General features: G+C 54.6%; 1 protein-coding gene across 4 annotated transcripts in view; it reads left to right on the plus strand.

Annotated features, from left to right (window-relative positions):
* TPCN1 (two pore segment channel 1) overlaps nucleotides 1-12,705 on the plus strand; it is a 53,669-nt gene that overhangs the window by 38,557 nt on the left and 2,407 nt on the right. For 3 of the 4 annotated variants that reach the window (XM_033098186.1, XM_033098183.1, XM_033098187.1), the window contains 13 exons: nucleotides 887-931; nucleotides 3,765-3,821; nucleotides 3,901-3,954; nucleotides 4,756-4,828; nucleotides 5,758-5,865; nucleotides 6,901-6,972; nucleotides 7,495-7,584; nucleotides 8,977-9,092; nucleotides 9,885-9,931; nucleotides 10,431-10,499; nucleotides 10,648-10,732; nucleotides 11,558-11,697; nucleotides 11,899-11,979. In XM_033098186.1, coding sequence (XP_032954077.1) covers nucleotides 887-931; nucleotides 3,765-3,821; nucleotides 3,901-3,954; nucleotides 4,756-4,828; nucleotides 5,758-5,865; nucleotides 6,901-6,972; nucleotides 7,495-7,584; nucleotides 8,977-9,092; nucleotides 9,885-9,931; nucleotides 10,431-10,499; nucleotides 10,648-10,732; nucleotides 11,558-11,697; nucleotides 11,899-11,979 — 1,037 coding nt within the window. Of the gene's footprint in view, nucleotides 1-886; nucleotides 932-3,764; nucleotides 3,822-3,900; nucleotides 3,955-4,755; nucleotides 4,829-5,757; nucleotides 5,866-6,900; nucleotides 6,973-7,222; nucleotides 7,255-7,494; nucleotides 7,589-8,976; nucleotides 9,093-9,884; nucleotides 9,932-10,430; nucleotides 10,500-10,647; nucleotides 10,733-11,557; nucleotides 11,698-11,898; nucleotides 11,980-12,705 lie in introns of those variants that run through there. The other variant, XM_033098188.1, reaches the window with a different exon arrangement.

Consider the following 12,705-nt stretch of genomic DNA (forward strand, 5'->3'; position numbering starts at 1 on the left):
GAGTGTGATTGCTCATCAGGGAAATAAGTGTTGGACTAGGAAGGAAATTGGTAACTTAAAAACCAAACCAAAAGACATTTGTGGAATCTTCATTCATTAAAGAAAATTTACAAAGTCAGATAATTAGAAGAAAATGAAAATTTCCCACGCAGAGATAACCACTGTTAATTTTCTAATGTGTTTCTTTCTGTTGATTATTTTCTTGAGCATTTTAAAAACACTCATGGGATTATATTATATATTCTGTTCCGAACCTGCCTTTTATCTAAATAATAGTGTATTTTGCCCATCCTCCTGCAGCAGGATATATAGCTAGTCTATATATCCCCTGCATAGTATAAAATTCAAAATTTTTAAATCGGACGGCCCGTATTATTTGCCTCATATGTGCCCCTTAATTTAATGCCAATTTTGAAGTTCCACTTAGGGGTGTGGTTAGCTCACAGGGAGTTTCTCAAGCAAAACGCCTGAAGCCTGGGTGAGGGCCATTCTGACCAAGAGTAAAGACGGTGCATCCTATTTTGTGATTTCTCCCACCTTCGGGCTTTGGGCACAGCTGTTATTCCATCTTCTTTAGGGGGTTTTCCACTCCACTGGAATGATAGTTACTCAAGTGGATAAATGCATCATCTGTGGCCAAGGCCAGCAGTAATTGAGGGTTCGGCAGTCGTCAGCACAGCTTTGTTCTGCTCTGTCCTGGCTCCGGCTTGCCCAGACCTCTCCCCAGGGCGGCTGTTGTCAGCGCAATCTTGTGCAGGCATCTGACTGTCGCTCTTAGGACAGGCCCTTTTGCACCCCTGGGCATAAATACCCTGGTGTTTCTATGCATGAAGTATGTGGTAAGGGAATGAAAATTAAAATGTTAACATTTCTTCTCTTCCATCAGGAATTAATATCCTTGTGAAGTCCAAAGCCTTCCAGTATTTCATGTGTAAGTACGAACTATCACAGCCCTGGGCCCCTTTCCTCCTGGGTCGCCCACTGTTCCAGGAGGTGGAGAGGCAGGAGCTTAGTCCCGTAAGGCATGGTTTTTGTTATAGACCATTCCAGACATGTATACATGTAGAGAGATTATAACGAGCATCCATGTACCATCACCCAGTTTCAACAGTTATCATCCGACGGCCAGGCTGTCTGTCCGTCCACACCCTCACTCCAGGTCATCATCCCCCTTGCTAGGCCTGGACTTTTTGGAAGCCAATTCCAGAAGCACCAACTGTGCCTGGTGGATATGTCACTTAAGTCTGAACCTGTAGGTTCCTCTTCCATCGCTTGTCTCCCTCTTGCAGTATTTAGTGGAAGGAAACAGGATTGTTTGTCCTTCAGTCTTGTGTTTGCATTTCCTCTGTTACTCAGCCCATGTAATTCGGTAGTTCCAGCTACAGCTGTGTTGTCCAGTGTGGCAGCCACTAGCCGAGCGTGGTGATTTAAATAGAAGCAAATTAGAATGAAAAATGCAGTTCCCCGGTCACAGTCACCATATTTCAAGTGCTCAGTAGCCACAGATGGCTAATGAGTACCAATGGGCAGCACGGATGAGGACATTTCCATTGTCACCCAAAGTTCTCCTGGATCGCATTCATCTAGAGGTTTCACGGGAGTCAGCCTTTCCAAGGAGCTCTGGTCCATTTAGTGGGACATGGTGTTTAGAGACCATAGTCTGAGGTGCTGGAGGTGCTCACTGCTTGGAGTTGGTTCCTGTTTCTAGGCCTTTCCATGGACAGAGGAAAGGGCTTTGGTATTTTTTAGGTAAACTATGTAGTGAGTTGATCCTAGTATCCCTACTTCAAATTTGCAATTAACCTTTTTTTTTAAACTGCAATTACTTTTTGTTTTTTAAGATTTTATTGGGGAAGGGGAACAGGGGAACAGTGTGTACTTCCAGGAGTTTTTTCCAAGTCAAGTTGTTGTCCTTTCAGTCTTAGTTGTGGAGGGCGCAGCTCAGCTCCAGGTCCAGTTGCCATTGCTAGTTGCAGGGGGCGCAGCCCACCATCCCTTGCAGGAGTCAAGGAATTGAACTGGCAACCTTGTGGTTGAGAGGACGCGCTCCAACCAACTGAGCCATCCGGGAGCTCAGTGGCAGCTCAGCTCAAGGTGCCGTGTTCAATCTTAGTTGTGGGGGGCACAGCTCACCATCCCTTGCGGTACTCGAGGAATTGAACTGGCAGCCTTGTGGTTGAGAGCCCACTGGCCCATGTGGGAATCGAACCTGCAGCCTTCGGAGTTAGGAGCACGGAGCTCTAACCGCCTGAGCCACTGGGCCGGCCCAGGACTATAGGCTTTTTACTGAACCTCATCATCCTTCCATAGTGAGATTCCAGTGTTAAGGTGCTGGTTCCCAACACCAACACAGTTACTCGTTTGCTCTATCCCACAGTCACACACACAACAGTCTCCGAAAAGCAACACCAACACAGCCCCACAACCAACACAACCCCAACCATATAATTACCGGAAACCCTTCTTCAGGGATATACATCCAGAGTACTGTGTTTTAAGGTCATCCGGAATAGTTCCTCTCCGTGTGGGTGTGTCACCAACGGGATACACGTTTAGGTTTCTTTATTCCATTTGAGTTTTGAGTTTTTAGGGATGGCTTTTTACATTTGATTTTGTTTTATAATTATGTAAAATACTTACATGGTCCCAAGTCAGACCCACAAGACAAAGTACATTCAAGGAAGTCTCATCGACATACTGTCACCTCTCCCAATGGGTAACTTTTATTAATGGTTTCTCTTTCTGTTTTTTAAAAACTCTGAACACACACACACACACACACACACATACAGAGGGTGCCAAAAAAGTATATACACATTTTAAGAAAGGAAAACTGTATTAAAATTGTAATACTCAATATATACTGATAACAAAAGATGAATACAAGTCACGTTTGACTTCTGCAATGACAAGAGGTGCTCAAAGTGGTTCCCATCAGCGTCCAGACACTTCTGATGATGGGAAACTACTGCTTGAGCAACGAGGACCAAAGTGTCCACTTGTCTACATTTTTTTGTCATCCCCTGTATATATCTATATATCTATATCTATGTATGTGTATATGTCTCCCTGTCTTAAATAAACAATAGCATACTTTACACACTTTTTTCCACCTTGCTTTTTTTCGGTTAGTAATATATCCTGGAGACTACGCCACAGTAAGATACAGAGATGTTCCTCCTTTCTTTTTATAGTTGAAGTCCCCTTTTCATGACCGTGTCATAGTGTGTTCAATCGGTCCCCTAGTGATTATCTAGGTTGTCTCTAGTTTTTGCGATCACAAGTAGTTCTTCCATGAATAGCTTTCAGCGTACATCACGTTGTGTTTTTGCTGGCATCTCGTTGGGATGGGTGCCTAAAAGTGGGATTGCCAGGCGAAAGGCCAAATGTACATGCAACGTGGCTAACTATGCAGTCTTTTTAAAATCAGGCATCTCTAGGGAAAAATAAATCCTCGTATATTGTCCATCCTTTATGCTGACTTGGAATAATCTGTAGGTTTTTACTGAAGCATCTTACTGGCTATTCCTGCAGTGACATAGAGGGTGTGTTTAAAAACCCGTAGCTGTCTCTAAATGAAACCACTGGTTGATTTAGCTCCTGGTAAAAGCTCTAAGTGGAAAGAAGTCACCCATCGCATGAGTGCGTGAAGCAGCCCTGCTCTCCGCATCTGCCCAGAAATTACCCAGGGCCTGCAGGTGTGACCTGTAGATTTCTATGCCCACCTGTGCTTTCTCTGTCTACCATGGGCCTGTCTATTGCAGACTTGGTGGTGGCAGTCAACGGGGTCTGGGTCCTCGTGGAGACCTTCATGCTGAAAGGTGAGACCGGCTGGGGGACTGGCCCATCCTGTGAGTGCACCTGGGCCGCCTCTTGAGCTGTTGCCCCTCTGGCCTACAGGTGGAAACTTCTTCTCCAAGCACGTGCCCTGGAGTTCCCTCGTATTCCTGACTAGTAAGTCTGACATGGCTTTGCTGACCGGATTGTCTTAAACACTGGCAGGAGCTTTCATTTGGTTTGGGACCTCATGGCTCTTCTCTAACGTGGGGAAGCTTGACGAGAAGTGAGCAGAAATTGAGTCGGATTCCATCCCACCGCTGTTTAAAACTCGTTCATGGTTCTGCACCGCCCACCAGAGCAAGTCCCCATCCTGGCTGTGCTCACGTCGCCCAGCCTCACGGGGCCCCTTCAGCCTCATCTCCTGCTAGGACTGCCACCCATGCCCGCGTTACAGCCTCCCGATCCCATTGCCTTTGCCCTTCTTACCTCAGGGCCTTTGCACGGCTTGTTTCCTCTGCCCGGTGCACTCAGCCCCTTGCCACGCTGCTCTGCCTGACATTCCTCCGCGCCTCCTCTTATGTCTAAACGTCCCTGAGCACACTGCGCCGATTACCCGGTCACGGTCTTTCCTCCCGTCGAAGCTCCGTGGAGGCAGGTTCTATACTGTGTGGTTCACTGTTACATGCCCAGCACAATACCTGGCACGGAAGAGGTACAGGAAATACCTGTTGGCTAGACAGACAGATGGCGGGGCCGTTCTCAGAGGCGGGGAGGGAGCGCCTCTCTTCTTAGCAAGTTGCCCAGTTGACCAGCATCTGGGCCAGGCCCTCTCCTGGAGCCTACACAGTGGGCCGTGGGGGTGCAGGGCTATCTGCAGGGCACCAGGCCTGCAGGGGACGCCGGAGACCTCCGAAGGGTCTCAAAGAGGAAACTGAGCAAGTGAGGACTGCTGCTAACTGTCTGCTCCCTTCGCAGTCTACGGGGTGGAATTGTTCCTGAAGGTCGCCGGCCTGGGCCCTGTTGAGTACCTGTCCTCTGGATGGAATCTGTAAGTGGAGAGCATGTTTCTTAACCACGCCTGAGACACTAATGAAAGCCTCCCCCTCTCCCTACACACCTCTGTACCTGTGTCTGCAGGTACAGAGGAGGGTGTCAGAGCAGGTCATGGCCTCTGGTTCCGGGATGTCCTAGGGGTGGGCTCTTGTCTCATTGTCTCTGGCCACCCACGCCAGTCCTTCTGCGCATGGCCTCTGAGGGTCCTTAGACTGGCAGGCTCTTCCTGAGTCATTTAACCGCCACACCCTCCCCAACGACTAAGCTCTTCTCCATGGAAACCCCGACGCCCACACAGAAGGCGGTCCCACCACCTCCGTTGGGCAAAAGCAAGCCGGTGGCAGAGAAAGACCTGAGTGGCCCTTCTCCCTGTTCCACTGAGGCCTCAAGAGGTCACATGCCACCCGTTAAACTTAACTCACCCGTGAAATCAGGCTACACTCACGAGGTATTGGGTCGTGAGATGGAAACGAGTTAATAAATAGAGAAGAGTGTGGGCCGCTCCGTAAGCCATGTGCCAAGCTGTTTGCAGGGTCTCGGTGCAGATCTGTAGAGGAGGAGGGGCTCTGGTCTCCAGGTAGACTCTTACCTGCCAATCCGGCCCGTTTCCTCCATGACCTCATCAGGGTCACCGCTATAACCGATGTCTGCCGTCAGACCGGTGCAGGACATTCAGGAGGGGTTCCTGGGCATTTCTGACCCCCCAGGCGTGTGCTGTGATGGGGCGTGGCCACGTCAACCTCAGAGATCCCAGGGCTGCAGGAAGCTGCAGCCCACCTGGCCGGCGCGGGCCTCTTGCTTTTGCTGTTGTCGGTGTGGGGGCCCCTTGGAAGGGAGCACCGAGAACGGGGCTGGGAATGAACACCGCCCAGGATGAGGGAGGCCAGGGGGGGCCGGATGGACTGCTCTCCCTCTGCCTCCTAGGTTCGACTTTTCCGTCACCGCATTCGCCTTCCTGGGACTCCTGGCCCTGGCCTTCAACATGGAGCCCTTCTATTTCATAGTGGTCCTGCGTCCCCTCCAGCTGCTGAGGTGACAGGGCACGGCGGGGGTTGGGGAGAGGCAGACAGAGGGAGGGCGGGCAAAGCCTGGGGACTGGTCTGGGAAGGGACCGGAATGAGCCAGGCGTTTCACAAGCCTGGGGTCAGAGATTGCAATGCCCCCCCAAAAGTACCCAGGGGCCATTGTCTCTTCATATCACTGGGACCGGTCCCCTCTAACGATGGAAGAGAAACATGGCTTGGGTGAACTCGGCCCGTGGTGCTGTCAGCTGTGGCCAGGGAAACACTTGTGCTTGCAATCATAAACCAGAAGGCATAACTCCTGGGGGTCCAAAGGGATTTTGAGGCCCTCCGTGCTTTTCTGGAATAGCCTCTTGTTGAGAAAAATCCTCACTTGGTCTCACACGTTTCCCCGGGACCATTGTGGGGACTCAGTAAAGCACTGCCCCATGGGCGGTGTCCCTCGCTGCTTAGGGACCTTGACCTCTTCAGGAGCCTGGTTTTCCTTGTGGATTCCGGCTACGATCCCATGTATATCCATCATTCAGTCCTTCCTGGGAGGAGAGGTGGAGGTGTGGGACGCGGACCCTGGGCGGCATCTCAGCAGCAGATCCTGGGGGTGGCCGGGCCAGGCGAATGTCAGCTTCTCTTCCCCAACCGCCACCCTTTCTTTACCACGGGCGGTCACACTGCGGGCTCCTCTGTGGCCGGGGCTTCTGTTCCCTTCTTTCTCGGGTTTGCTGCCGTCGAGCCGGCCTCCCCCGCTCTGAGCCTCCTGGCTTCATTAGTAAACTGTGGTGAATAGCTGCTGCTCCCTGCTCACAGAGAAAGAGACTGAGGAGACACAGCACGGCTCTGCGTCCCTCCCGGGACATTGTCCAGCCTCAGTGTCCTTGGCGCCACCACCGCCCCTTCCCAGGTGCAGGAGTCCCCTGAGCAAGTGCCGGAAGTCGGCCCCCAGATGGAGGGGAGGCTCCTGGGCCTGTCAGCCGCCTGGTGCTGTGTTAGGTGGGGCTGCGGCCGTGCCCTGCGTCTGTCAGTGACCCGGCCTCCTTCCCTTGCTCAGGTTATTCAAATTGAAAAAGCGTTATCGCAACGTGCTGGACACCATGTTCGAGCTGCTGCCGCGGATGGCCAGGTACTGCCCTGCCTCTTGGCCCCAGGGCCAGGCGTCCTGAGGCTTGTGCCCCCGAAGAGCGGGCAGCCGGGTGGTCATGGGAGGAGAGGAAGAGACTGAAATCGAGGGGCTGACGGGTCTTCAAGGAGACTGAAACCTTGACCACCATGGGTCTCCCTGGCACCACTTTTCTCCACTGACCTGTCGGAAATATTTAGTAGGGAGGGCAGGGAGCTGTCAACTCACTTACCACCTGTGTCTACGTTCACAGGTAAGGGGTCACCTGTGAGTCTACCTTCACAGGTAAGGGGTGAATCTCTGGTCAAGGGGCATCTGTTCAGAGAGTCCTCATTCGAGCCATTTTTTAGCCCAGACCTGAAGGACAAGGCCCCCTTCCCTGCAGGCGCTTCCCAGTCGGTGAACCTGGCTAGGGGCATGCCTCCCCCAATCAGCTCAGTGGGTCCGAGGAGGCCGGGCTGCCGGAGGAGGCGGGCTCTGCTGCCCGACCCCCAGTCACCCTGCCCCTTTGACCCTCCTCCCCAGCCTGGGCCTCACCCTGCTCATCTTCTACTACTCCTTCGCCATCGTGGGCATGGAATTCTTCTGTGGGATCCTCTACCCCAACTGCTGCAAGTGAGTACACAGCGGGCCCCCGGCCCCAGGCAGCCGCTTTTTCCAGAGGACCAGAGCCCGGCTGAGTGCGGCCCTCTCGGCCTCCGGGACCTCAGGGACATGCCTGTCCGAGCCGCAGCACCCTCGGCAGCCTCTGGACTTACTTTGCTTTTAGGGCTCAGTTCAGTGCTATAGCTAAGTGAGGGGCCTGGAAGCCCAGGGTTGTGTCTGCAGTGAGGACATCTGAGCAAGGTTCCCTGTCCCTTAGGCAGGGTCCAGGAGCCGCCCTCCAACCAGGCCTGGATCAGCTCACCCTCTGGGCTGACGGCTGGAGGCCTCTCGAGCACCACGTGTGGCCTGGGGCCGAGGCCTGAGTCCCATGGCTTTCTCCCATGTCTCTCCAGGGGGTGGCTGGGGACCTGGGCAGGCACGTCAACCAGGGGCAGCCACTTAGGATTAAGGCAGACGGATACCTGCAGGAAGGATAAAGAGGGGGACACCACCCCCCATGCCCTCTCCCTTCCCTCCTCCCTTCCTCCAAGCCGCCAGGATGAAATCAGCGTACTCTGCCATTAATTCTCCATTCAGTGTTCTCTTTAAAATTTGGTTCTTCTGGCCCAAAGCACCTTCCATAAAGAAACAGCTTCCCAAGAAAGGGAAAAGGAAAGAAACCCCTTCCAAAGACACTGGTAGCTGTTTTGAACGTCAGGCTGAGCTCGTAACGAGAAAGCTATGGCAGTGGATCGCAAACTTTAGGGTACATCAGAATCACTAGGCAGCTGCTTCGAGGTACCAACTCCAGACCCCACCCTGCGTGTCTGATACAGTGTGCCAGGCGAGAGGCTCAACCCTGCCTTCTGGAGACAAGCTCCCTGGGAGACTTGTAGCCACAGGGGGACGTGTAGGCACATCAGTGTGGGTTTTAACAGATCGGCCATGAAGGACTGGAAGGAAAGGAGCACATCAGCTCTCAGGACGGGGGCAACACCCTATTAGAACACCCGGCCGGTGCCACAGGAAGCCTGACGAGAGGCTTTCTCCCTGGGGTTGCGCCTCAGCGCCCGGCCTGAGCAAATCGCAGATTGGAAACATCCATAGGAGACATTGCCTCTCTCTGCCCTCCCAGCAATGTCTCCCATGGGCAGCCGAGAGGGAGAAGGCCTAGCTGGCAGCAGAGAAATGCCAAGTGAACGCAGATAAGTGGGGGCCAGCCTGGGGCCCCCCACCAGTGCCCAGCCAGTGAGAGGAGCTGAGGTCCCCGTCGGCAAGAAAGCTGGAGGCCTGGGCAGGAAAACAGGCTGGGCCAGGACGGTGCTCCTTGGTCGGACCTTGGTTTGCTTAAGCTTTTTGTCCTCTGTCAAGGTGACCAATTGTCTTGTGACCGTCCCTTCTGCCCCTTTGTCTCCCGGCCAGTACGAGTACAGTGGCAGACGCCTATCGCTGGCTCAATCACACCGTGGACAACAGGACCGTTGTGGAGGACGGCTACTACTATCTCAATAATTTTGACAACATCCTGAACAGCTTTGGTGAGTGTAGAAGTCACAGGTGGGACACTCCCTGGGCCTGTTGCCTCTGTCACCACAGGGCCTAGATGAGGCAGAGTGAAGCCATCTGACGCCTGTGCCTCCCCAGCTCTTTGCCACACTTCCTCCAGTCCTCTCTTGCCCAGAGGGAGTGTGTGGTTTGCCCAGCCTTGGGGGCGCAGGCCAGGCCAGGTCCCAGGCTCATTCAGCCACCCGGTTTCACTCCTTTTCTGATACTTTTTTCAGTGTCAGGGAGCAGAAGAGCTTCGTGTTTGCTGGGAGGGGTTCAGCCTGATGCTAGGGAACCACCCCGCCTTGTCACAACTCCACAGCCACACCAACCTGCCACAGTGCCCCTGCATTGCTCAGATGAGACCCACAAAGCTTCGCTCCTGGGTTCTGTAGAGGGGCTGGGGGCTGGGGAATGGAGGGAAGTGGCCTAGCCAGACAGCTTCTTGAGGAAGGGAAGCCCCTCGTGGCATCCAGGTCTGCACCCATTAAGATCTGAGTGCTGCTCCCCCAGCACCCCATCCCCACCCCAAGCCTTGGTCCATCACAGACTGCTCTGCAAAGGGCAGACCAAGGGGACTGACCAAGATGGCAGCACTCCCTGTGGGACGGGCGCTCAGGGAGAGCCTTGGATGGTCCTTCTGGAGCTCACAGCCCACGCTGGCAGATGGGGATGGTGTCCTTTAGGTGCATGGCACCCAGGAGAGGTGGAGAGGGCCACTTGAGACTGACTTTGAAAATGTGGGTCTGTTCAAGACACGTCTCTTTCTCCCTTCCCTTTGGCAGTGACCTTGTTTGAACTCACAGTTGTCAACAACTGGTACATCATCATGGTAAGGACCTCGGTCAGCTCCTGGGGTGTCTTCTTCCCACCATCCTCTGAGATCAGCTCAGAGACTCCCCTCGCCCAGTGTGGGGAGCATTGCTCTTCCCGTTCCCTCTAGGGGCTGGGGTTCTGCGGGGTGCCCACAGCCTCTGGGTCCCTGTCCTTCTCCCCTACTGTGGGAGAGACTCTTTAATCCAGAAACAGTGTGGCAGCGGTTGTGGGGTTTCGTTTTCCATTCCCAAACTCTCCCGAGGGCCACCCCTCCTCGGGACAGACCATCCGTGTCAGTCCCAGGACCAGCCAGGCCTATGCAGCACAGAGGAGTTTAGATCCAGGGGACCAAGGGCCCCTCCAGTGTCTGTCACAACCCAAGGCACATCAGGAAGGATCTGTAAAAAGCCGGGCGGTGCCAGGGCCCCAGAGCGGCCTGAGCAGACAGCAGCCTGCCACCCCCACCCCCACCCACCCCAGCCGCTCCCTCACTGGCTGCTTCCCTCTGTCTCCAGGAAGGCGTCACCTCGCAGACCTCACACTGGAGCCGCCTCTACTTCATGACCTTCTACATCGTGACCATGGTAGGTCCGGGGCCACAGAAGGCCCCTCGTCCTGCATCTGGCGAGTGTCCAGCTGCCCCTGCCCGGGGAGGAGGCGGCGCCCACGTCTGACCGGCTCTGTTCATGCATGTCCCCCCTCCCGCTCTAACCCGCGCGTCTGCCCGGCCAGGTGGTGATGACTATTATCGTGGCTTTCATCCTGGAGGCCTTCGTCTTCCGAATGAACTACAGCCGCAAGAACCAGGACTCGGAAGGTCTGTGCAAGGAGCATGCGCTGCCGTCTGCTCGGCTGTCTGTCTGTCCAGCGTCAGCGGGTTGGCCGGCCGGCAGTCCAGCTGTTTGGGTGTCCAACCTTCCAGCCGTGTCGTTCCTCTAGCTGCCTTATCTTCCTAGACTTCTCATATCCGTTGTTTGTCAAATAGTCCATGACAGAAACATGCTCTTGATCGCATTTTTAAAACAAAAACCACACTGGTCATAGTTTAAGGCAGAGACAGGCTCCGTGGGGACATGGCAGCCTCTGCCCCACCGCTCCCATCGCCCAGAGGCTCTTAGCTGTTTCCCCTTTTCGGTGTCATCTCCACATTTCTGAAGAGCATGTTCAGATCACGCTTCTGGCTCGAAAAGGCAACGCTGTTGTTGACTGCAGAGCCCAAAGCTTTTCCTCCCGCCACTGGAAGCCAGGTGTTTCCCTGGCTTTCAGAAGCACTACAGTTTTTCCAGGCTGCATAGCTTTCTGCGTCCCCATCCTTCGTGCTTTCCTGATTCTCCATCAAAACCGCCATTACTCGCGTCAGATCTCTGTCATATCCGGCTGTCTGACCATGTTCCTTTTGCTCAGAGACTCCCTCCCGAAACCCTCTGTCCCCTGTCAGCTGCTGGCCGGACCAGTGTTCCCCGTAGCCACTGCGGGGGTGGGGAGACGTGAATTCCTGATGGCAGCAGGCAGAGGGCCTGTCGTCCTGAGGCCGTTTTGCTCAGAGAGGGAATCTTAGGGCCCGTAGGGGCAGCAGGGAGGGTGGCTGAACCAGAACAGGCCGGACTGGGGCTCTGAGCCCTGGCTCCCTTCCTTCCTGCAGTTGATGGTGGCATCACTGTTGAGAAGGAAATTTCCAAGGACGAGCTGCTGGCTGTCCTCAAGCTGTACCGGGAGACGCGGGGAGCCGCCTCGGATGTCCCCCAGCTGCTGAAGACCGTGTCCCAGATGGAGAGGAACGAGGTGAGGAGCGATGGGGCCCTGTCCGGTGGAGGGGGCGGGTTGTGGCCGAATGTAGTCCCCCCCCACTGTCCATCCCCACAAGTTTTGGTGACACTTTTGGATGGCACCATCGCAAAAGCCAGAGGAGCGGGCGAAGCCTGTGTCCCGGTGGAGCCCCAGGGCCCCAGCACGGTGGAGCCTGCAGCCTCTGCTGTTCTGTAGCAAAACACCATGGTCTTTCTGGGACGGAGATCAAGGACCAAAAGCGATCTGAGCCTGAAGATGTACCAAGAGGAGATTCAGGTAGGAGTGCCCCCTGCCCGGGCCACCCAGACCCCCGCCCGGGACGGGCTGTTCCTGCTGCTGAGTGGGTGCTCTCCGGGCCCCTATCTTGAGGAGGCGGGGGACGGCTCTGTGGGGAGATACGGGATCACAGGTGGGGACCACGACTCATCCTGCCAGGACTCAGGTTTGGGGGGTGGGGGCTCGGGGCTCAGCCTCTAACCCTTGCTTGTCCCATTCCGCCGTGTAAGCACCTCTCCTGTCTGGTTTTCCTGTGTCACTGCCACTTGTGCGTTCTCCAGAGCCTCATCTCCATTTCCTACTCTGAGCCATTGCTGCAAATGAAATGTGCACAGCAGGAGACGTAATGGGCCCAGGGCGGGTGGGGGCCCGTGGTGAGCTGGCGAGAACACGCCTCTGCAAAGTGCCCCTCTTCCCAGGTCCCACAGCCTGTTCATAGAAATGAGGCCTGCTGTGCCCAGCATGTCTCTTGGGTGTTTTGATTCTTTGGGGGTTTTGTTCTAACGTAAGAGAAGGCAGAAAAGTCAAATATTATTTTGCAAAATCTTTCCACATTGGCAGCTAAGTAAAATCTGCAGAGTCCCACTTGGGCTGGCACTCTGCATTCTGGACAGAGCCCCCGGGCCGCAGGCCACCCATGGGGGAGCTCTGCTTTGGGTCTTCCCTTCCACCCAGGGCTCGACGAGGGTCACCCTCACCAGCCCTTGTGATTGGGATATTTTCTGG

The sequence above is a fragment of the Rhinolophus ferrumequinum genome, chromosome 25 (genome assembly GCF_004115265.2).
Source record: "Rhinolophus ferrumequinum isolate MPI-CBG mRhiFer1 chromosome 25, mRhiFer1_v1.p, whole genome shotgun sequence".
Classification (NCBI taxonomy): domain Eukaryota; kingdom Metazoa; phylum Chordata; class Mammalia; order Chiroptera; family Rhinolophidae; genus Rhinolophus; species Rhinolophus ferrumequinum.